This window comes from Pollicipes pollicipes, unplaced genomic scaffold, assembly GCF_011947565.3.
Source record: "Pollicipes pollicipes isolate AB1234 unplaced genomic scaffold, Ppol_2.1 Scaffold_7262;HRSCAF=8765_pilon_pilon_pilon, whole genome shotgun sequence".
Classification (NCBI taxonomy): domain Eukaryota; kingdom Metazoa; phylum Arthropoda; class Thecostraca; order Pollicipedomorpha; family Pollicipedidae; genus Pollicipes; species Pollicipes pollicipes.
In genome coordinates this window covers 8122885-8146938 of record NW_023597055.1, presented here as the reverse complement: position 1 = coordinate 8146938, position 24054 = coordinate 8122885, and the positions used below count along the sequence as shown (strand labels likewise).

The following is a 24054-nucleotide window of genomic DNA, read 5'->3' as shown; positions in this document are numbered from 1 at the left end:
ATTCCGCACAGCCTCAGCGCGGAGAAATGCTGGTAAAACGCTACACAATACGGTGGTGTATTACAATGTTCAGGCACGTCTTATTGTCCGACTGCGGTTTGGTGACATTGTTAAACACATGTCAGGTTATTGTTTAAAGGGTGACAGACACTTGAGCTGAAAAAACAAAATCAGCCCTCGTCGTGTCTAAGTAAGTAACGGGCGACATGTTAAGCTTCTCTATGGAAGTGGATGGGGTCAACGATAGTTCGCTGGGATGAAATTGGTGGAAACAAATGGCAAGTGATTCTTTAAGCGGCCAAGAAGGAATAGGCCGAAGTTTTCAACCACCTTTGACCAGCCAAAACGAAAACAGGCCTGCGACTTCCTCCTGATCTAAATCCTTACTTTCCACGACGTAACTTGCTTGTAGAAATCGTGTTTGGAAACCCCCACAACATGAAGTGACCATAACTGAGGTGTCCTAAATTGCGGGGGGGGGGGCGGGGGGCGCCTCATGCTGAACTGAGCTCAGTGCCCAATGGCCCAGGCGTCTTGAATCATGCCCCCCCCCCTCCCGGCGCACTTTTTGAGGGTCATGTCCAGGCCGGATGTGGTAACTAATTGCACTGGACGTCGCGTCACATTTGACCTCGTTTGTCTTCATTTTGCGGGGTGCCTCATCCGCCCACGTGCCAATTATTGTGAGTGCTTTTTCGTGAGTTTTTTCTGGTGAGCTTATCAGATCAATCGTCAATCTTCAACGCATCTCTTCAGGCGAAAAGTACCCTATGGAATCACAAAGCGGACCTGCTTACTGAAATGCGGTTTTGTGGAATCTTGAAGAAAATGCACTGGCGTAAAGTCTCAGCGCCGTAGATTCTGCGAGGGGCTATCGCCTCCTGTGCCAGTGGATCGTTGAACTCTGAACGGAGACAGTGCGCCATGGAACGCTTGCTTTGAGCGGTACCCTTCTGGCGCGTGGCACCCACTTGACGTGCAACTCCACTTGCACGATGCAGCACCCTCGCACCGCGCAGCACGTCTGAACGGTGTAACACCCCTTCGCTCTGCGAGATCCCAGTAGAGTCACAGCGTGTAACACCCCTGCAGAGTACAACACCGCTGTTCACCCTCACACACCCGTGATCCGTCACACGCGTGTGACGCGTCGTGATCAGTGAGGTAACCAGTGTGACGCGACGTGCAACACTCCCACGCCGCGTCACACTCTTGTGCTGTCTAGCATCGCTACACCCCTGCGCTGTGAAACTCCAATGCACCGCACATCGCTCCTCAGCTGTGTAAGAACCCTGCATTGCATGACACCGCGGTGCTGTTTAGCACCTGAGTGGGGTGTAATAGCTCTGTATGGGTGTAACACCTCTGTGGGGATCTAACACCTGTGAGGTTGTAACGTCTATGCGGGTTGTAACGCCTCTTCGGGGTGTAACATCTCTGCGGGGGTGTAGCATCTCTGCGGGGGTGTAACACCTCTGCGGGGGTGTAACACCTCTGCGGGGATGTAACACATCTGGGGTATAACACCCTTGCGAAGCGCTGCTGCCGCAAAATGACGCGGTTTCTGCCGCAGGCCTACCTGGAGGACCGGGTCGGCGCAGCGGTCGGCCCGGTCTCCCGGGCCAGGACGGCTTCAACGGACCACCGGGCCATGACGGGCCACCCGGACTGCCAGGCCTGGCCGGCAAGCGCGGCTGCCCGGGTCGGCTGGGCCTGAAGGGCAACCCGGGCCTTCCGGGCCTCCCCGGCCCGGCGGGCCCGGGCGGACCCACCGGCCGACCGGGCGAGCCAGGGCTGGCGCGGGTCCGGACGGCCTGCCCGGCCGCGCCGGCGGCCGGGGCCAGCCGGGCGACGGCGGCCCGCGCGGGCCCGCCCGGGCCCGGCAGCGTCGGTCGCGGAGGCGAGCGGGGCACGGACGGGTCGCCGGGTCTGCCGGGCATCAGTGGCCCGTCCGGCCCGGCCGGAGACCCTGGCGATGACGGCGACAGCGGCCTGCCCGGCCTGCCCGGCTTCGACGGGCCGCCCGGGATCTCACCCAAGGGCGAGCGCGGCTACGACGGCGGCCCCGGCAGAGACGGCGTGCCGGGCCGCGACGGTGGGCCAGGCCAGCCGGGGCCAGCCGGGCCCGACGGTAGACCGGGACCGTCCGGCGACAGGGGTCTGGACGCACCGCCGGGCTTGCCGTGAGTCAGGGGCCGCCGTCACCGCCGCCACCAGCAGGGTGGTGTGATTTGGCGGAAGCAAAGACGGTGAAGTGTTGAGAGCGATCAGCTTTGCAGCCGTGACGGTACAAAGAAACAGTCCTAACATGGTTTGAAATGGAAAGGATTGGTCCTAATGCGCGAGAAGCTTTTAAACAATCGGCACGTGGCTTGAGCTAATGTGTTTTCTCAGTGTGCAGAATGTGCCGGCCTGGCAGGCGGCGATGGTGCAGACTGTGCCCCGCTCTTCAATGCGCGGACAGCACGGTCACCATTCAGTGGCGTAGCCAGGGTTTCCCCCTGGAGGGGACCAAATTGGGTCACAGGGGGCCCTTTCAGTCAACGGGGTCTTCTTTTGCCGCTTTGGGCCCTTTGTTTTTATTCGGAGTTCATTTTGAGGCTAGGGGTCCTATTCTGATGCCTAGCGAGTCTATTTTATGTTTTGCAATCCATTCAAATTTCGAGGCTTTAAAATGCAAAGAACTGGGGGGCATCGGTCTCAGACCCCTCTCCCCCGCCACCCCCAGGGGTATGGGCCCAAAAGCTCCTCTCTTGGCTACGCCTCTGCCCATTGCCCCAGTCGTGACCTATTTGCGGTGTCTAGGCCTATCTTGACCTGCACCTGCCGCACCCGGCAGCAGCGCGTCTGACCTGCGCCGCTCTGACCTGTGCCTCGCCCTCCCGGCAGCGGCCAGCGGGGTGAGCCCGGCTACCCGGCCCTCGACGGTCTGCCCGGACCGAGAGGCTATAAGGGCGAGCCCCGGCCTTCCCGGCCTGGACGGCCGGGGCGGGAACCCGGGCCGGCCAGGCGGACCGCGGCCTGGACGGCCTGCCTGGCTCGCCGGGCCGGCGCGGCCAGCGGGGTTGCCCCGGCGCGCCCGGCACCTGGCTGGACGGCGGACCTGGCCTGCCGGCGACGCCGGCCCGGACGGCTTCCCCGGGCTGGCCGGCCGGCCCGGCGAGCCCGGCCTGCCGGGGTTGGACGGCCTGCCGGGCGGGTTGGGAGAGCCGGGCCTGCCCGGCCTGCGCGGCCCCGCCCGGCTGGCGGCCGGGCCCCGCCCGGGCCCACCGGCGACCCCGGCGGCCGCGGCCCGCCCGGGCCCTACGGCCCGCCGGGAGGCCGGGGCCCTCCTGGCGACGACGCGCCGCAGACCGGGCCGCCGCCGCCCTCGCGCGGCTTCTTCTTCACGCGCACAGCCAGTCGACGTACGTGCCGCAGTGTCCGCCCGGCACCAGCCAGCTGTGGCAGGGCTACTCGCTGCTGCACGTCACTGGGAATGCCAAGGCTCACGGCGCCGACCTCGGTGAGCGCAGTTTCAGACTCTATAATGATCCTGGACGTAGACCCGCGCGTCCCACCATGCCAGTGCACGCATACACTCTGAGTCCGCATGCAGAGTCCGCCTTAACGCCTGATGTGAACGCACCACAGGTACGCCAGGCTCCTGCCTGCTCAAGTTCACCACCATGCCGTACGTCTTCTGCAGCGGCAACGAGAAGTTGCGAGTATGCCCAGCGTAACGACTACAGCTATTGGCTAAACACCGCCGGAGCCGATGCCGGTGATGATGACACCCGATTACGGGGCGGTTAACATCCAGCGGTACATCTCACGGTACGCGGGTGATGAGGATGTGTCCAGCTGGTACGCCTGTGATGAGGGTGTGTTCAGCTGGTACGCGTGTGATGAGAGTATATCCAGCTGTTACGCGTGTGATGAAAGTGTATCCAGTTGGCACGCCTGTGACGAGAGTATATCCAGTTGGCACGCCTGTGACGAGAGTATATCCAGTTGGCACGCCTGTGACGAGAGTATATCCAGTTGGCACGCCTTGTGACGACAGTATATCCAGGTTGGTACGCCTGCGACGAGAGTATAATCCAGTTGGTACGCCCTGTGACGAGAGTATATCCAGTTGGTACGCCTGTGACGAGAGTATATCCAGTTGGTACGCCTGTGACGAGAGTATATCCAGTTGGTACGCCTGTGACGAGAAGTATATCCAGTTGGTACGCCTGTGACGAGAGTATATCCAGTTGGTACGCCTGCGACGAGAGTATATCCAGCGGGTTCGCGTGTGACGAGAGTATATCCAGTGGTTCGCCTGTGACGGAGTATATCCAGGCGGTTCGCCTGTGATGAGAGTAGTTCCAGCTGGTACGCATGTGATGAGAGTATATCAAACTGGAACGCCTGTGATGGGGGTGTATCCAGCTGGTACGCCTGTGATGAGGATATATCCAGCTGGTACGCGTGTAATGAGAGCATATCCAACTGGAACGCCTGTCATGGGGGTGTGTATCTAGCTGGTACGCCTGCGATAAGAGTATAATCCAGCTGGTGGCGCCCGTGATGAGGGTGTATCCAGCTGGTACGCCTGTGGTGAGGGTGCATCCGGCTGGTACGCTTGTGGTGAGGATGTTATCCGGCTGGCACGCGTGTGATGAGAGTGTATCCAACTGGAACACCTGTGATGAGGGCGTATCCAGCTGGTACGCCTGTGATGAGAGTATATCCAGCTGATACGCCTGTGATGAGAGTATATCCGGCTGGTACGCCCCGTGATGAGAGTGTATCCAGCTGGTACGCCTGTGGTAAGGGTGTCCACAATCCACACCGAGTGATGTGTCACACTGTCAGAGTGACGTGCCAGACAGTCAGAGTGGTGTGCCAGACAGTCAGAGTGGTGTGTCAGACAGTCAGAGTGACGTGTCAGACAGTCAGAGTGGTGTGTCAGACAGTCAGTATGCATGCTCGCGAACGGCTTTCGGCTAATTTACCGAAAATCAGGTGGTGCCCATACACCGAATTGGTTCTCAAGTTTCCCATCTTTTCAGGGGCGTAGTTTCCTATTCAATTGAGGGAACTCCAGCCCCTTCTCCCCTCCCCCCAAACACACATGGCCTCCAGCCCCCCCCCCCCCCCCTACACACACTTGGACCCAGGCCCCCCAACTGTTAGAAGAAAGTGGACCAAACCCGGGAAGAAACCACTTTGTTGGCTATTTCCGCGTAGGTTTCGTCATTTTTCACTTTCAGCCTCCATCCACCCGAACCCATTTTGCCAAACTACGCCCCTGTATCTTCCACATATGCTTGCATCTGTTGCAGCTGTTCTGTGTGTGAAGCACCAACAAGAGCCATAGCCATCCACAGCCAGGACGTGGCCATACCGGAGTGTCCAGCCAACTGGGAAACCATGTGGACCGGCTACTCCTTCCTCATGGTGAGGCACGACGTTGTTGGAAGCCTTTGCTACCCGCAGGTTTACGCACGAGTTTTCAGTTGACGTTTCTTCTGACGATCCCACTGATGTATTCGTGCTTATTTTTGATCTATGTTATTTCTGTATTATTTTTGCTATATGCTGATGTTTCCGTGCTTATATTTCGAAGCTAAGTATTAAGCAAGTCTTCCGCGGCAATGAGGCGGCGAGCGATGTATATACACTGGCACCTTACTCTTCTCAAATTCAAACTCCCGTTTGAATTCGGTTGCATGACCAATATGGCTACTAGCTCGTGTGAGTCTGGCCGTTTGCGTGTGACACCATCACTACACATGTGACTGTAAACTACCCAGGTGGCTGTTAACTACCCATGTGACCGTATATCTGCCCATGTGACTATTTGGCCGTCCTCGCGTCCCACAAACCGTGCTTGTGAGAATACGACTGGGCCTGTCACGGCCAAAGTGTGACCAAAACCTCGCTGGGACCGACGACTCTGCTGTTGTGCTGGGGCCTGGCTGCCCCGTCGGTGACCGAGGCCGGCTGTGCCGCAGCACACGGACGCGGGCGCCGAGGCGGCGGCCAGTCGCTCGTCTCTCCCGGCTCCTGCCTGGAGGACTTCCGGCCGACGCCCTTCATCGAATGCCACGGCCACGGCCGCTGCAACTTCTTCACCACCGCCTACTCCTTCTGGCTGACCACCATCGCCGAGTACGCACAGTTCCGCCAGCCGCAGCAGCAGACGCTGAAGGCGGGCAACTTGCGAACACGCGTCTCGCGCTGCGTCGTCTGCCGCCGTCGCTACCGACTGCCGCCGCCGCCGCCGCCGCCGCCCTCGTGGCAGTTCGAGCTGCCGTTCTATGGGCGGTCCGCACGACACGCAACCCGGCAACAGCACGGCGCCGGCCGCCTAGCGGCGGGCCGCCGCCGCCGCTGGGGACCGCACGACGTCACGCGTGACGAGCGTGACGCGACGAGTCCGCACCGGGGCAGCCTGGGGCGCCAACGGCGCGGCGGGGCGCCCGCGCGCGCCAGGGTCCCGGGCTACGCCACATTCACTGCCATAACACTGCCCATTCACTGCCCAACGCTGCCCGGGTCCGCCGCCGGCTGGAGGGGTGGGGGGGGGGGGAGGTGTTCGCGAGGCCGATCAGGGGGCGTCTGTGCTCGGAGGGTGAGGCGGCTGCTGCCGTGCCGTAGCGGAGGACGTGGAACGTGACGTGCCGTGGAGTCTGTCCTAGGACGTGCCAGTGCTACGCTCCACATGTGGTGGCACGTGCCTCACACGGCCCCGGCAGTGATGGCCCGGACGCACGCGTCGCTCTGGGTCCCGCTGCCGGTAGTGATGGCTCGGACGCACGCGTCGCTTTGGGTCTCCTTGCCGGTAGTGATGGCCCGGACGCACGCGTCGCTCTGGGTCCCCAGCCGTGATTAAGGTTTCCGTGTCAATGGCATTGCGACCAGCCAGCGGAACGCAGTGCCTGAGAAAATCGCGACAAAATTGGAAATTGTACGAACGGTACGGTGCTCAGTGATATCAACGCACGATGAAGTGGTATGTCATAAATACACGGCTAGCTGTGAATCATACACGGTGCGATTGATAACCAACGTGAATCATTATCACATGATCGCTTTCGGCAAACGCAATCGATTGTGCAGATCTTAGCGCAGTGAGCAGTGAAAGTCCAGCTTGATCGAAAGCTTATGTGCGTTAACGGCGGCGGGTCGGTGATCTCACAGCACAGCGTATAGCAGGCTAGCGGAAGCGAATTATGACACCTGGATTATTTGCACGACAGTCGTGTGCATATGCAGTACGCAGTGCTGAGCTTACTGCGATGACGTTCGAATCCAAAGCCGTCGTTTTTAATTTTGTCCCGCTGCGTTGCGCGATTTTACTGCTTGAGCCCCATCAGCTTCGTTCAACCGCCGGTGATATGTAGCTTTACGTGTTGTACACGAACAACTAATGACTCACGCACGCACATAAATCAATGTCAGCAGCGAGTGCTACGCAACGCATTCTTTCACGCGAACGGTATATCTAATATCTCTCCAGCAACTGCTATTTAGGTCGCGTTCTGGCAAACCACACGGCGTCGGCGACTGCGTGAAACATGACGCCACCTGATCAAACTCTGACCTCATGTGCACTCCTTCGCATCTCGCCAGTGGTGGCGACGTCACCGGATCAATATCTGACGTCAGGTGCACTTCCTCGCATCTCGCCAGTGCTGACGACGTCACCGGATCAAACTCTGACGTCAGGCGCACTCCTTCGCATCTCGCCAGTGGTGGCGACGTCGCCGGATCAAACTCTGACGTCAGGCGCACTCCCTCGCATCTCGCCAGTGGTGGCGACGCCACCGGATCAAACTCTGGCGTCAGGCGCACTCCCTCGCATCTCGCCAGTGGTGGCGACGCCACCGGGTCAAACTCTAACCTCATGTGCACTCCCTAGCAGCTCGCTAGTCGCTGCCGTCGCTGAAACGCCGCCGTTGGACGCGGGGATTATGCTGAATGGCGCCTCCATTGATCATGCCACCCGTGCGATTTGTGGTAAAACACGTATTTTAACGCGGCTTCAGTTTCAGTACCAGTGGTGGTACTGAAGCCAGCCGTCCCGGTGGCTCAGTTGGTTAGAGCGCCTGCCTTCCGATGCGCCCACCCGTGGCGGGGTGGGTTCGAGTCGCTTTAAAGCGCTTGCTATTTGCCCTTGACAGGTATGGCCTGCGGCCGGTGGCAGCGGTCGCGCTAAAGATCAGTTGACATCAGAGGGCAGGACGGACCGTGCCGAGCATTGCGGCACGCTAAGCTTTCGCCACCAAATTCTGCCGTTGACATGGAATTGCGCGATCGGATGGTAGGGGTCAAGGCTCACACAACAAGCACTGCTTAGCGTGAGCTCTGATCCCGGAACTCCATCCACTCAAAGGGTTCGGATCAAATCTTTAAATAAGTACAAAAGGGCCGCGTTAATGAAGCTATCCTTCAGATAACTGGGTGGCATCGCAAATTACGCATATTCCGTGTCTGGTTCACGAGAAGTGGTTATACCCCGCAGGCCGACTCGCTGTGTCACTGGACTGCCATCGGAAACATGGATGCTTATAGGTCCTGACGGCGGAAGGCGCCAGCTGAGCCGTAAAGTGCTGCCACCTATACATCGGCAAACCGTATTTAGCCACATCACGCCAGCGCATGAAAAGGGACCGCCCATAAATTACGCTGAGTAGTTTTCGTCATTGGCAACCCTCCCGCTCCCCATGTTACACGCTGGTTACGCTTGGTTAAGTAACCAAGGTGTAACCCCCCTCCCCGTGGTCACGCTGGTAACGCCCCGAGAAAGCAACGTGTTTTTGGCCCCTATTGAGCCAAAGCTGTGAAACAAATGAAGACCATGTTTCTTTTCACGAAACACAGCACATGAGTATAGGGCTTTGAGGTTTCATTAACTAATGCTTTAGTAAGATTAGGAAGTAGACTTGGGTGTAACGTTGCGTTGCCCAAGACCTCGCCCTCTCTCCCATGCTATGCTTTTGCTTTGCCCCACTTCATAAAAAGCCCTCCCCCGCCACGCGTAACGACCGTGTGGACGATCCCGAAAGCGACATCTACGCTAGCACCTCACGACGCTCACTAGTGATCGGTCACATGCGGCAATTAAACATTCGCTCCAGTCCCAGAGCTGAAAAGCAAAACTACATGAAACACTTATCTCCGGAGTTTATGCGCTAACGAAAATATGGAGACAAAAGCATCAAACAGGTCAAGAGCCATGGCGTGGTTGAACTGATCTCTTACGGGCTGTTTTATTCATCACAAGACGTCGGCTGGCACGCCACAGAGCCGAGCCGCAAGATACGCAGGGTGGTGGATGTCGTTCGTAAATTATTGATTTAATCAATTTAATAATTAAATGTCGATAACATTATCACCGTAGTGCGATGATCCAAGTACGCCGATGTTCCGGTCCTGGTTGGGTACTCGGGCACTGGCCGATATTGGCCAGTTGGTACTCAGACACTGGCCGATATTGGCCAGCTGGTACTCAGACACTGGCCGATATTGGCCAGTTGGTCACGGACACGCAGATTGCCGGGTGTATCCGTGACCAGGGGCGGATCCAGAGGGGGGCACGGGGCCATGCCCCCCCTTGGACCCGAAGGGGCCCATTGGCTCCGGGGGGGGGGGGGGCATCGCCGGCCGAGCAGGTGCAGTTTTTTTAACACAAAACGGAACAAAACTGGGTATATATGGACTTCCAGACGACCAGGAACAGTTGTAAGCAAAACTGAAGGGCTTATGAGAAGTCAAAAAAATTATTCAATGATTGGAAAAGTTGTAAACTGGGAAAAAAGCTCTGTGCTGTTATTGGGGCCCCTCCTGCCAGCGTGCCGGGGCGCTTTTGTCAATCACAAGCCCTTCCACGTGCTCTTTTCATTCGCCAGAAAGGCGCTGTGGGCTATAGCCGGGGTCCCATATCTTAGGCTGCCGGGGTATTCTCGGTTGCTCAGGGGCCATTTACGTGGGTCTCAGTTAGCCTACCGACGCACTTGCAATATGCTCAGGGGCGCTCTTCATTGGTCTAGAGCGCTTCCAATTCTCTGTTACTTGCTTAGGGCCCCGCACTCTTGTCGGGGGTCATCTGACGGCCTGCTTGGGCACACCAGTCGTTCGGAGACCCTTCACACTGGGTCTTGGGTACTTCTTTCCTTAATTGGGGGCCCTACGCTTTTGGAGGGAAGCCCATCTGATAACCTGCTCGCCCGCATTCAATCGTTCAGGCCCTCTCTACATTGGGTCTGGGGCACATGCCATTTGAATAGGGCCCTACGCACTTGTCGTGGCCCCTCTGTTGGCCTCCTTGGCCACACTGGATTGCTCGGGGGGCCCTGCACATCCGCTCTTGGTGTTTAAATTTGGGGCCCTCTGCTCATATCGGAGTCATATCTGATAATCTGTTCGGGTACACTCCGCATCGGGTTTTAGGTACTTCTTATTTGAATGGAGGGCCTTACGCTCCTGTCGGGACCCCTTCTGATAAGATGCTTGGGAACAATCGATCGTGGGGGAAATCTACATGTGGTTTTGGGTACTTCCTTTTTGAATGGAGGGCCCTCCGCGATTTTCGGGATCCTATCTGTTAACCTGCTCTGGCGCACTCGATTATTCGGGGCCCTCCACATCGTGTCGTGGGTATTTCATATTTGAGCGCAAGGGTGAACGCTCGTCGGGACCCCATTTGTTAACCTGCTCGGGTGCACACGAATATGCGAGAGCCCTCCACATAGTGTTTTGGACACTTCTTATCTAAATGGAGGGCCCCACGTACTTGTCGGGGACCCCACCTGTGCGCCGCTTCGGCCACACTGAATTGTCCACGGGCCCTGCACATTGGGTCTTGATGTTTGAATTTAGAGCCCTGCACTCCTGTCTGGGCCACCTGATAATCTGCTCAGGTATACTCCATCTTTCCGGGCCCTCCGCACTGGGTTCTGGGTACTTCTTTTCGGAATAGAGGGCGCTACGTTCTTCTCGAATGCCTTCTGATAAGCTGCTCGGGCACATTCTATCATTCTGGGGCCATTCACAAAAGGTCTTCGGTGTTTCCCATTCGAATGGAGGGCTCTACGCTCTTATTGGGAGCCCTATTTCTTAACCTGCTCGGCCACGCTTGATCATTTGGGGAGCTCTACATTGGGTTTTGGGTGCTTCCTGTTTGAATGGTGGGCCCTATATGTTAACCTGCTCTGACGCACTGGATCATTCGGGATTCCTCTGCATTGGGTCTTAAATACTTCCTTTTTGAACGGAGGGCCCTACGCTCTCTTTGCGAACTTTATCTGTTAGCCTGCTCGGGCGCAGTCGATCGTTCAGAGCCCTACACATTGTGTCGTGAGTATTTCTTTTTTGAATGGATGGTCTTTTGTTCTTGGCGGGCCCCATCTATTAAGCTGCTCGGGCCGGTGGCGAATGCAGAGGAAGGGGGGGGGGGGGAGGGGGAGGCACGAGACCATGTCCCATGGACCATGCCGAGGGAACCTAAGGCTCCGAGGAGCCCATAACTGGCCGGACGGACGCAGTTTTCTTACAACAAGATTGGAAGCCTCTGGGTCTACAGACGACCAATAACAATTGTTCGCAAAAGTGAAGAGTTCATAAGCAGACCAAGCTCATTTTTTGTTCATTGAGAAAGTGTTGTTTGGGGGAAATTTTGGGCCTCATTACACTGTCTAGGGTCATCGCGCTGTTGGTTTTCTGGCCCTATATGTCCACATTGCCGGGCCACTCTGATTGCCGCTAAGAAGTTTTCCACGTTGCCCTTGACGTCTGCATTTTCTCGCAAGGCCCAATGTGCTGTTGGGACGCTATCTGTCTCCATGCCTGAGCACCGTTGATCGATCAGGTTTTCCTCAACAGATTCTTCCCATGCGCCCGAAAGCCTCTTTACGCTTTTTCCAGGCCCCATATGCCAGGGTACACTCAGTTGCTCAGGGGCCCTTGATTTAAGTCTCCGGCTCACACGAAATATCTCGGGCTCATATAAAACACTGCCAGCCTACCGAGGCACTACCGGTCGTTCATGGGCCCACCACGTTGGTCTTGGGTTCTTTTTGCGTGCTCTGAGGACCCTATGCTTGTTGACGGGAGCCACTTTGCTGGCCTCCTACGGCATCCATGCTCGCTCAGGCTTCGTCCCTATTGGCCTTGGTGACTTGGCCTCAGAGCACCGGTCGAATATGTGTATTCGAGATCACATGACGGCTGGACCACCCCACACACACCGGCGAGGTTGCCGCACACAACGCCGACAGGGAGACTCCCCTCCCCCCTCCCCCCCCCCACGCGCCCGAGTAGCACCTCTTGTACTTCTTCCAAGGCTCATCCCCGCAACACGATCTGCGAGCGACTGTCCGGCGCCACCGTGACGCACCGCCCCGAGCCGCGATTATTCTCCTCACTCAGACATGAGTCATCGCCCCACTCGTCTTACATGCTCACACTGACCCGGGGCATGGTCCACCGCTACAATGTGCGCCGATGAATTTTTACGCGCAATTGCCGAACGTAATTTTACATGCCGCCAACGTCTTGTGTGTCATTTTCATCAGCTATTGAGTGCGTGGCACTTATTGTACTGGAGTATCACGTTCTTGGCATATTTCGAATGCTAGGATATGTTTGTACTCCTTTATAACAGGGAAAAAAATCTGCGCTTGTCATCAGCCATCAACTGATGGCTCGTGGTTGGTGCCATCAGTTGATGGCTGATATACACGTCGCCCCACCAGCTAGGCGTAAAACATAAGCTAGGAGTGAATTTCATGCTTGGTTTTGATGGTTGTTAGCAGCTACCTTGAATTTGTTTTGCCTGTTGTCCGGAGCATTTAGCCTCAAAATCACAGCATTTAACATGATCTGTAGAAAGTAAGTGAGTTCTATGTGTATGCATGTGTGGCACGCCTCGCTTTATAAGGCCGTGCGCAGTTAGATGGGTTTCCGTATTTATGAAATGAATGAATGAGTAGATACATGCGTGCATATACGTATATATATATATATATATATATATATATATATATATATATATATATCTTACATACGACTTGTCTCAAAATGTATTGACCGAATGCCAGGATATTTTTTGGAGGGGGGCTCCAACTCCATGGGCCCCCGCAATGTTGCGTGCCTCCCCCCTTGACGAAGTCCTGGATCCGCCCCGGTCCGTGACCAACTGGCCAACATTGCCGGTGATATCAGCCTGACGTGATCCGTGGAGCACAGGACGGGTCTGTCAGTAAAAACACTGCCAAAGTGTATGTTTAGAAGAACTGGAGGGATACATTCTGTACATTGTGTAAGTCTGCCGATTGTAACAGAGTCTTGTGGGGAGCGATCCAAGGCCTTCTCCCCTCAACGCACCTACAGTCAGCTTCGAGGGGAGAAGGGGCAATTACTTCCGGCTTAAGGTCAGGCAATGATTGTGTTATTTTTGTGAAATAAATTGACATGTATTTTTGGTGAAATACATTGACGTATTTTTTTTCACCACGACACAACACGCATTCAATTACGCTTGAACGTCAAGTGAGCCTCCCAACCGGCCCTTCTGCCAGACTCATCGGGCGCAGTGAGTCCTATGTGTGGTGTCCGTGACAACGGTGGCCTTGGCTCAGCTGACTTGTCGGCGGCCTGTGCGATACATGGCTGCAGAGCCGTCTGATCGTCTGATCTGATCTGATCTGCCTGATGGTAGCAACGGGGAGGGCAGTCCCGGGCTCCGCCGCCCGGCACGGCCTTGTAGTGTTGTGTGATGTTACCTCGTCCTGGAAAATCATGATTGGAAAAACCAGAACTCCAGCCAATGGGGAAACGTGCAATTTTTGGCAAATCATGCAGGAAAATCCCCGTATCTAAATGACATGATCTAACCGCGCACCGTGTAAGAATTCGAAGAATAGAACGAGCAAGTCAGGTTAAAAGAGTCACCGAGGAGAGAGTGGAAACTGAATGGAAGCCAATTCCCATTGATGTAGTTGATGAGCGGATGTCTTGATCGTTGACATAACAGGCACATGAGGAGGTAGTGATTTAAAAGGGATATCGGACGATGAAGAGATTTGTGAAAGGGACATCGCAACGAGGAAAGGATTTGTGGAGCTGGAGCTGCGGATCCTGGAGCGGGCAATGGGATAAAGGGATATCGCAACGAGGAAGGGATTTGTGGAGCTGGAGCTGTGGATCCTGGAGCGGGCAATGGGATAAAGGGATATCGCAACGATGGCAGAGCGGATGAGTGCGCTCGAAGAAGTAGCAGTAATAGTAGGTAGGTAGGAGGTAGTAGTAGGTAGTAGGTAGTAATAGGTAGGTAGGTAGGGGTAAGAAGTAGCAGTGGGGTAATTTGGACACGACCGATGCGAAGTCTGGCAAGCACGACTTGCTTAAGGTCATGTTCTCGATTAATTGTCGGCCAGTAACTTTTTGATTGAGTGAAGGTGGCGATGAGCGCGTTGATTCCAATCAAATTGGAGGGACAAACGAAAATGTGAATTGATTGACTGCAAGAATATTGGAAACGGGAGAGGAAAGATGATTGCGTCCCGGTAACACGAGGCTTTGTTTAACTTCCTCGTCTGCGATGTTGTTCCCATGCATATTGGCGTGCCCAGGTATTCTGATAAATATTACGTGTGTCTGTTGAGGAAGGGAGTAAGGCGCTCAACGCACACCGTTTATAATTGGATGAGATGAATTACGAAGAGGTCTAGGAGCTTGTAGCAAGGAGTGAGAGTTCATAAAGATGACTGCCCCTTGCGTGAAACCTTGTTTGACGTGGAGTAGGGCCGCCGTGCTTGCTGTTAGTTCAGCCATGTACATTTTATGCTGTAACCTGACAGGCGGTCTGATTTGCGGTAATAATAATTTACGAATGCAGCTATCGCGTATGGAGCCGTCAGTATGTATACAGGCGAGAGCGCCAGGGAGTGGGACTGTCAGACCTCTAAACCGCAGGTGGACCAGGGGTTGAGGCCCAGGCCAGGACAGCGGGAGGGCAGGCGCATGACCTCGCATACCCCCCTGCTCGGTCAGCTCCTCCAGCAGATTTCTGTCCGACATCTCGGTAATCTCTGGGACGCACAAGACCGCCTGGATGGTGTTCAGATGGCCCTGCGATCGTGACTGTCATTGCCCGCTCCAGGAACATGCTTTATTTTAGCAGGTTCTTGGCTTGTTAATCGGCATACACTCTCACCAGGAGGGCTCCTGAGCGGAGGCGGGTTTCGAGGTTTGCCTGGTGGAGCTCGAGCTCCCGACAGGTAGCGAATGGGTTTCCCGTAGGGAAACTTTTCCATCCATGTTTTTTGACGAGCACAAAGTTTCTGGCTGTCGGGGGAGATGCAGGGGAACGAACAAGCTCCTCGCCGGGAGAAATGTGGATGACATCTTTTATTACCTGAACTTATTAAGAATACCTTACTTAACTTAATTTACTTATTTGCAACTAACCTAACTTATTAACAAACTTTTTTAACTTGAGGCTAATAACTCAACGTTATAAGCCTAATTTTTTTTATTTAAAGCTTAACCGTAATTTCAACTTATGCTCATGAACAAGTTATTTGGCGACTTAAGCTTAACCGTGCAGTTCGGGTACCCCTTCAAGCTTTCCTGGGCGCAAAGGCATGGCAAAGGCTTTAGCGGTTTCCTCACCCCGTTAGTCCTTACAACAGCCGGCAGGTGGCAGCGCTTCCTGGCCCGAGACGGGGAGAGGCGGAGCATTAGATATAGCATGTGCACTAAATGCGGAAGATGCTTAAACTTATAGCTCTTTCATAATCCAAAAAGGGATAAAAATGGACTGAAGGTTACCAGGGCAATGTGTGATGTAATTCTAATAAGAACGCCACCATTAGATTAACCCCACGAAGACAAAAATCAACCCAACTGGAGCAAGGTTAGTACCTAACCATCACGAGCAACACCGCCGCGCACGCTCAAACGCCTGTCGTGCCTGTGTTCCATAGTTAATGTTCTATTCAGGGAGTGAGCGCAAACCAGGACTATGGCGCGAGCTGTTGTGTGAAAGATATCTGCATTTTAAGAAGGGCTATTTCCTTGGGCTTGGATTTCGTCACTGTAGCGTCACTTTCGGATGGTACTGAACTGCTGCTGTTATTGGCTGGTTTATTCGTGTTAGTTCTCGTGCTTTCGATACCTTCAAAGCTCCTTCAATTTTTGGCGGGTAGGTGACCGTGAGGGTAAGTCGAAACTTGTCTAGTTTTGTGAACCAAAATTTGCTGTACCTAGGACATAAGCAAGACCGTATGACGTACCTAGTTGTCTTTGGGCAGTTTAGTTATTGGAAGGCACTTGGCTACTAGTATTTAAGGAAACTCAGTAGTTAAAAATTGGCATGCTCAAAATATTGAACAATCGTCACTGTCCTGATAAAGAGTCTATACCTTTCCTAGATGTTTGTTCTACCCTGCGGCCTTCCCTCAAAAGTATTGATTAAACACGGATTACATTGTGGAAGTTTGTGACATATGGTTGCCCTCATATTATGGGGTTTCAGTAGTCCATAGTGCCACAGTTGAGGGAGACCTTAAAAATGAAATACTAATGGGCCATTTTGAAAAAGTTTCCCTCCTTTTCAGTTTTCCCGAATGCTCAAACTAAACTGGGTTTAAAGTATGGTACCAGAATATTTGAATATCAGCAATGTAGACCTTGCACACTGCCTGCTAAACCTCAGATTCAGAAATATGCAGGGTTGACAGGTATGAGAAAAACACTTTGAATTGTACATATATTGTATAAAGAGTGAAATGACATTTCTGGAGGTGTGGAGGCTTCTGGAAGTGGAGTTGTTTCGGGTTGTGCATCTGCTGATATCAATATTGCATGAGTTTTATCCTAGATTCCCTTAACTGAGTCAGCACCAGGAAGTGTGAGGCCTTTGCCAGTGATGCCAATATTTGTCAGTGTGCCATGTTGAATGCATGTGGCCAGTGGAAGCATGTCTGTTTAGTTAAAAGAATGAATATTCCAAGCTGTAATGTGGCCATGTTGTAGCCAAAACTGTTCAGATTGATGTTTAAAGCATCCAGTTATGCATTAGTTTTTTGGGACATTATGAATTTGTCACAGTCAAAAATTGCTCACCATGCAAGCATTCAGGTGGCCTGAGTCTGCATTTTTGCATCATGCACACTCTTGGACAAACTGTGCATGAGATCCATTTCAAACCAGCTGTGTTATATGCATGATTGGTTACATCATCTAGTGTATTTATTGTTAGCACTATTACCTTTGCAATGCCAAGCATGGGTGACACAATCATCCATCCTGGTGTTTAGGAACATCTGTGTGGTTCAGTGCATCACATTAACATTTTGCTTAGCTGAATGTCAAACATATGCATGCCTCTCCTTCAAGTTTCAAGTTTTTGCCATCTCAGGTCATTAATCTATGATTAAGTAAAACAATTATACATGATTTTGAAGTTTACAAAAAATGTCATTTTGTGCTGTGTGTTTGTCTTTATGTGCAACCAATTGCCCTTTTTATGTGCAGGGTGAATAATGCACATTGTCATTGTGCAGGAATAGTCCAAGTACGTTTGATTATTTCAAGCACCAGCTGAGATCAGAATTGCATGAGGTCAAATATTAAGGCTTTGGGGTTTTCATGTGATTTTGTTGCATGATAGTTAACAATCTGATGTGTTGCAGTGTTTTGACTTTGTTATATACCAGTGAACCTATAATCCATTGGGAATTTGGGAGGAGGTAAATGGTGGCATGTTTTAATGCAAACCAAGTTTATACCATGATAATGGTTAATAATCTGAGAAGAATTTGTTGATCACATTGGCAGTTCCATTATATTTTCAAACTTTTGCTTTAGCACATTGATTATGGCATCAGCAGGATATCGTCCACACACCTCTCCACATCTTGTGATGAGAATGATGCATAGAGCCTGTCACATATAGTAAAATATCTTGATGTATGACAGATAATGCTTATGCTGCATAAAGTGATTGATGCAGGCATTCAAAGTTGCAGTCCATTCTACCCAGACATGCACAAGCTGTCAAACTTGGCCTGCATGTATGCTTTGTATGGCAAAATTGTTAAATATGTTGCAATATTAGGATGGACCTGTGGAGTCAATGCTTCAGCTTTTTTGCCCTCTCCCCTCATCTGAACCTCGTCAGTTCAGAGCAAAATGACCATATCTGGTGGGAAGGAAAAGAACCAAATGATATAGAATGAAAATGGTTCTGATCCTTCCAGTGCAAGATACAGAAGAAAATTTGTGCCCATCTCCCAAGCTTTTTCATGTTTTTCACATTGAGTGGGTGAGAAAAAAGCTTTAGAGTAGTACACATGAATGCTTAAGGAATATGGCACACAAAACACGGAGACATTTTCATAGAAGTGATTTTTCCCTGTGGAGCAAAAATATTGTGTTACAATAAGAATAGGCAACTTTTAGGCAACCCAGAAGATCTCAGGTGAGTTGAATTTTGCCTTTTACATGTTTGGGTATTATGATGCAACCAAGAATGTTCCATGATGAAATGCATCACTAAAATGTGTCCAGCTGCTCCATATTAAGGGGTCATGCAAAGAGCAAAAATCGGTGGAATTATTACATCCCAGCAACACAGTCTTGAAAAAAGAATGAAGCCAAAGAAGTCAGCAGAATGTGCCAATGGGTTATACAAATGATTTCTAAAAAAACGGTTTGCTGCAGACCCAAGCCCCAAGCGAACCTGTCAGACACTGCCGCACTGCATATAGTGTTTAAGTGACACATGCTAATGTATCAAGGGCATATAACATTCTGCTTTGTTGCAGCCCAGACATACTGGGGTTTGGGAAATTGCATTCTGCTGTCTAATGGCAGTTGTAAGATGTGAGTCATACCCAAGTAGACATTGGTCCTAGTGTTTTAAGTGTTTGAACAGCACTGGTGCTGATAATATACTCCCAGTCACAGCTTGCCCGCGCCAGCCGCGTGTCTACGCACCGGAAAGCCAATAGTGTGCTCCCCCACCGTGTCAGCAGGCAGGCAGTGGTGTGCAGTGCCGGCGGCCGGACTGGGCTGAAGAGCGGCGCCATCATGGAGACCCTGGTGGCCAACGTGGACGACATGGTGTTCGACATCGAGGTGACGCTGCGGGAGCAGCTGGGCGCCCAGTCGCTGCCATTCGCCGGCATGGACAGTGAGTACTGACTCGGCGGGGTCCTCTCTTTGACGCGAGTACCGACGCGGCCGAGTCCCGCGTGGACAGTGAGTACCGAGTCGCTCGTGTTTATGGCGCGTACAGCGAGTACTGGTCAGCAAAGTCTCGAGGCAGAGGCTCGGCGTAGTCAGTGGTTACCATCTGAACAGTGTTTGGACATTGATGTTGTGCAGTGGATATGGGCGATTAATCTCCAGTGCGTTGCTGCGTTGGGTCATGTGGCACGAGTCGTTTCAGTCCTGGCAGTATTGTATCAACTTTGAACATTGTCTTAATCTAGCGCACTGGTGCATCCTCCGTCCATTCAACCAGACGTGCTTGAAATTAGTGAACAGCCTCTGCTGGTGTTTGGTGCTCAACTGCTCTGTAAGGAGCAGTGCTTTTGCAGCGTCTTTCCCCCAACCTGGCCAGCGTTCCCAACAGCGGGCCCGGTCGCTGCGGCCAGCGCGCCGTGGGTGGGTCCGGCCAGCCGCGGCCCACTCGCTAACACGGCGCCGTCCGCCGCGCCGCCAGAGTCCATGTCGGGAGTGTGCAACTTCTTCGCCAAGGGTCGGTGCACGCGCGGAGACCTGTGCCCGTTCCGACACCTGCGCGGCGACCGCTCCATCGTCTGCAAACACTGGCTGCGCGGACTCTGCAAGAAGGGGGACTCGTGCGAGTTCCTGCACGAGTACGACATGACCAAGATGCCCGAGTGCTACTTCTACGCCAAGTTCAGTGAGTTCAGAGTTCAGAGTTCAGAGTTCAGAGAGTTCAGAGAGTTCAGTGAGTAGTGTCGAGAGTCGTCCCCGCGGTGGGCGCCTCTGCGCTGCGGCGTTGAGAAGGGTTATCGGCGAGGGTGGACTCTTCCGCCTGTAGAATCTCGGTGGGACTCCTGCAAATGCTTATGATAAGTGCTTGTTTGTGGTGCTGATGGACAAATGGCCTTGCGTTGTGGTTTATTAATGTTATTTGTAGCACAGAATGCATCGTAATGAGGGCTTGATTTCATGAGACAGGATTTTTAGCATAAAACAAAGCTTATTGGAATGTGGCACTGTGTGTAGCACCCAGCTGCTCTTCAGTTTTCATTATGGCGTCACAATAATAGGATGTTGATAGTCACAGATCTCTTAGTTCGATTAGTGAGGCTTACAGCTGCGACATTTGTGCCCCTTTCAGTATTTGTTTGATTTTTGTTTAGGAAATGAATGAGTGTTGGTACATTAGACGTACGCCGCGGCCAGTATGATGTTCCCTCCTCCTCTGTGACTGAGCGATGTTGGTGGCACCAGATGTGTGCCACTTATGGCATCATTGAGGCACCCACCGCTTGGCACCACCGTTTCGTATGGCTGATCGGCGCGGTCGCCTTCCAGACGCGTGGCTCTTCTCCCCCCCCCCCCCCCCCCCTCCCGCTTCCCCAGCCGGCGCCACGGAGCCGCGCCGGTCGTCTGACGCCACCACTGACCGGCCCTCTCCGTCGGACGCGTGCCACAAGGAGTGTTCGTTCCCCCCCCCCCCTCCCGCTTCCCCAGCCGGTGCCACGGAGCCGCGCCGGTCGTCTGACCCCACCACTGACCGGCCCTCCCCGCCAGACGCCTGCCACAACAAGGAGTGTCCGTTCCTGCACATTGACCCGGAGACCAAGCAGCGCGACTGCCCGTGGTACGACCGCGGCTTCTGCCGGCACGGGCCGCTCTGCCGCAACCGGCACGTGCGGCGCGTGCTCTGCCTCAGCTATCTGGCCGGCTTCTGCCCGGCCGGCGCCGGCTGCCGCCTCATACAGTGAGTGGCTGTCGACGGCGCGCCGTCCGCTGGTCCGCCGGTGGCTGCGTCGGTGCCAGGGTGGCGGCGGCGGACTTAAGCGGCCCGCACGTCACCGCCGCGGCCAGTGCACCTGCTCGGGTCCGCTATTGTCGTGGGGTTTCCGTAGAGGGTGGTCTTGTTCCATAGTAGGGTTTCCGTAGAGGGTGGTCTTGTTCCGTAGGGTTTGTGGGGTTTGTGCTAGGTTCGCCTGTCTGCATGCCTTCGGTGGACCTGGACCCTCGGTATCAGCCTTTAACGATCTGTCGGTGGCGATGTATGTATAGGATGACCTCATAAAGTCGGGACGTATCGTTCGATCTCACAGTCGTTTTGGGAGCCGTCGCTCCTGGCTCGGCCTCTGAGAAAGTTTGTTTCGGAGAATGTACGAGGGTGCCACCATTGAGCGATTCTCTACCATCATTGTCCCTGCCCAATGCTACCGTCCCCGGCAGTGATCTTTCCCCCCGTCCTTTTATGGCATGCAGGACGACGCGCGTTGGTCGGCGGCGTCACGCTCTCATCTCCCGTTCGCCATCCCTTGCCTCCTTACGCAGGCACGTGCATTGCTTTTGTTGGAGTGTCGCACGTCGCGCCTCGAGAACAATCCCAATCCCACCGCAATCGCAATCCCTCAATCCCATCTCGTGCGACCGAGCATTGTTGCGTCTTCGTAGCTCCGCTGATGCACAGCCGGAATGTCTATGGCGGACGGTGTCGGCGGGCCCCTTACCGTCTCGTGTTTGCTGGAGGCGCCGGCGGACCCGACCCGCCGTCACGTGACCCGGCCCAACTCGCCGACAGCTCGCCAGCTCACGTGACCCGGCTGCTGCTGCTCGTAGCCCGTGGCCCGCCGTCAAGTGACCTGGTCCGCTGCTGCACGTGGCCCGTTGTCCGCTATCACACGTGATTCGGTCCGCCGCTGTACGTTGCGTGTGGCCCGCCGTCACGTGACCCGATCCGCTGCTGCATGTGACCCGTATCCCGCCGTCACGTGACCCGGTCCGCTGCTCAATGTGACCCGTGACCCGGTCCGCTGCCGCCCCCGCCTCGCCCGGGGCTCACGGGGCCTGCTGACGCTGCCGTTCTGTGCGCAGTCCGCGGTTCGAGCTGCCGCAGAGCACCGAGGAGGGCAAGCCCGGCTCCAAGGGCAAGTCCAACATCACCTGCCACTACTGCGGCGAGGTGGGCCACAAGGTCGTCAACTGCTTCAAAATGTCGCCCGACAAGCGGGAGGCGCAGTTGCGCCAGGCCTCGGAGAAGTATGAGGTCAGTCACGTGGCCCGCGCCGGGGGCAGGTCACTGGAGGCTACCGGCTTGGGCGTCGTGAGTGTAACGTTGAGGTCCTGGGTTCGAAGCTCATCGCGGACAACTTTCTTTGGTCGTGCTTTACCAATGTCTCGTATAGCAATGGCCGGCGACATAACTTGCAGTCTGCGTGGCTCGGCATGCAGTGACGGCAGGGCCGCCCGCTAGCTATGGGTGCCTCTGCATCGACTCTACCTGACCTGACCTTACCTAACCTGTGCCCGGCGGCAGGCGGCGGCCGCCCGGTACATCGGCGGTGGCTCGCACGGTCGCCACGACACGGACCGCATCACGTGTTACAAGGTGAGGGTGCGCGGCGGGGGCCCGGCCTGTCAGGGCGGTGGCCGCCGACACTGTCAGCACGAGCGGCTCAGCCAGCTGCGTGAGAGCGCATAAACTGGTACCAATATCCAACCATTTGCAGGTCTGTTTGTGGGCTGTTTGCAATTGATTTTTTTTTCGTGGCGATGTCCCATGTTAATTTTTGACGCATACTGGATGAAAAGAGCCGGATTCTCACGGCTGGCTACGTTTCGTAATTTAGCGCGTCTTGTGAAAAGTGGCGCCTCACTCGTGTTTTAAGAAGCTTAAGTACGCTGTGGCGCCGTTTTGTCACATGCCTTGCATGCATGCCACCAAAGATCAAGTTTTACCGACATTTCGAGCATATCAAATACGTACGTGTCTATGTGATACGCGCACAAATGCTGGGAGCCACCGCCAAGCGTCGGGACAGTCGTTTAATATAAAATTATATATATGTAAATACATATAATATAAAAATAATAAAGAATTTAATATAATAATAAAAACTTCGCCGTAGCCACGTCGTTTAATCCCGCCACATCTCGCCGCCGTCTGCGGGCGGCCAGTGTTCTGGTCCGAGCCCGCTGTGACCGACTGTGGGCCGCGGTGTGTTCACAGTGCGGCGAGAAGGGCCACTTCGCCAACCGCTGCACGCACGGCGCCTACTCGTTCCTCAGCTCGGCGCCGCCGGCGCCCGCCCAGGCGCCGGGCGCCACGTGAGCCGGACACGCGGCGGCAGGGCCGGGCACGTGGCGCTGGCGCCACCGGCAGTTGGCCCGGCGTCGCCTGCGTCGTCCGAGGCCACCCGGCCGGCGGCGTCCACCGCCAACGCGTGCGCGAGACTGGAGGCCGTGGGGTCTCGCGGTCGCACAGCCCCGCGCTGCGATCGGTGCGCTCGTGGAGAGGGAGGCCGCGGAAGACGGCGCCGCCTGTCGTCTCTCCCCCGGTGCACTGGTGATGATGATGATGATGATGACTGATATTGGACCCGGGCGGGCGCATGGAACAGGGGACAGTAGAGGACTGCGCCACCGGGTGGTCTGGACGGTGCTCGCCTGTGAGACGCGTCTGCACGGTGACTGCGGTAGCCCCGCCCCGTGTTATGTTCCAGGGGAAGCTCGTCGAGTGTCTGTCGCATGTCACGTGCAACCACCATGTGTTTCAATTGTATATTTTGTACAATACAGCCTAGGTACGCTCGAAGTTTGAATTATGGCTTTATATAGGAGAAATGAGGACGACATGACAATCAGTGCGAAATGAGTCAAAGCATACGTACAAAAGTGTCCATGGGGCGACATAACCAAGCTCGGCCGCTGCGGTGGGCGCCCTCGCGACGAACGGCCCTCCACGCGCCGGCCGTGCCCCGGCTCGTCGCCGCGCTAAACCTCCAGCTACCGTGTCGCCGCCCGTCTAAATCAATCAGAACATGATACTGAACGCGACCGCAGCTGCGACCA

At 54.6% G+C, this 24054-nt stretch overlaps 1 protein-coding gene and 1 pseudogene across 4 annotated transcripts; both read left to right on the top strand.

Annotated features, from left to right (window-relative positions):
* The first annotated feature begins 1552 nt into the window (after positions 1 to 1552).
* Positions 1553 to 6861, top strand: LOC119114190 (collagen alpha-5(IV) chain-like; annotated as a pseudogene).
* A 9248-nt stretch (positions 6862 to 16109) lies between these two features.
* Positions 16110 to 23334, top strand: LOC119113934 (cleavage and polyadenylation specificity factor subunit 4-like). 4 transcript variants are annotated; one of them, XM_037238169.1, is made up of 7 exons: positions 16110 to 16180; positions 19014 to 19174; positions 19709 to 19912; positions 20773 to 20962; positions 22078 to 22249; positions 22520 to 22591; positions 23213 to 23334. In XM_037238169.1, exons 2-7 carry the CDS (start codon positions 19072 to 19074, stop codon positions 23312 to 23314), a joined length of 843 nt encoding a protein of 280 aa, XP_037094064.1. In that variant the 5' UTR covers positions 16110 to 16180; positions 19014 to 19071; the 3' UTR covers positions 23315 to 23334. The 4 variants fall into 4 exon arrangements, with proteins under 4 accessions (XP_037094064.1, XP_037094061.1, XP_037094063.1 ...); XM_037238166.1 differs by having other exon boundaries at positions 16110 to 16196; XM_037238168.1 differs by having other exon boundaries at positions 16114 to 16180; positions 19017 to 19174.
* The last annotated feature ends 720 nt before the right edge of the window (positions 23335 to 24054 follow it).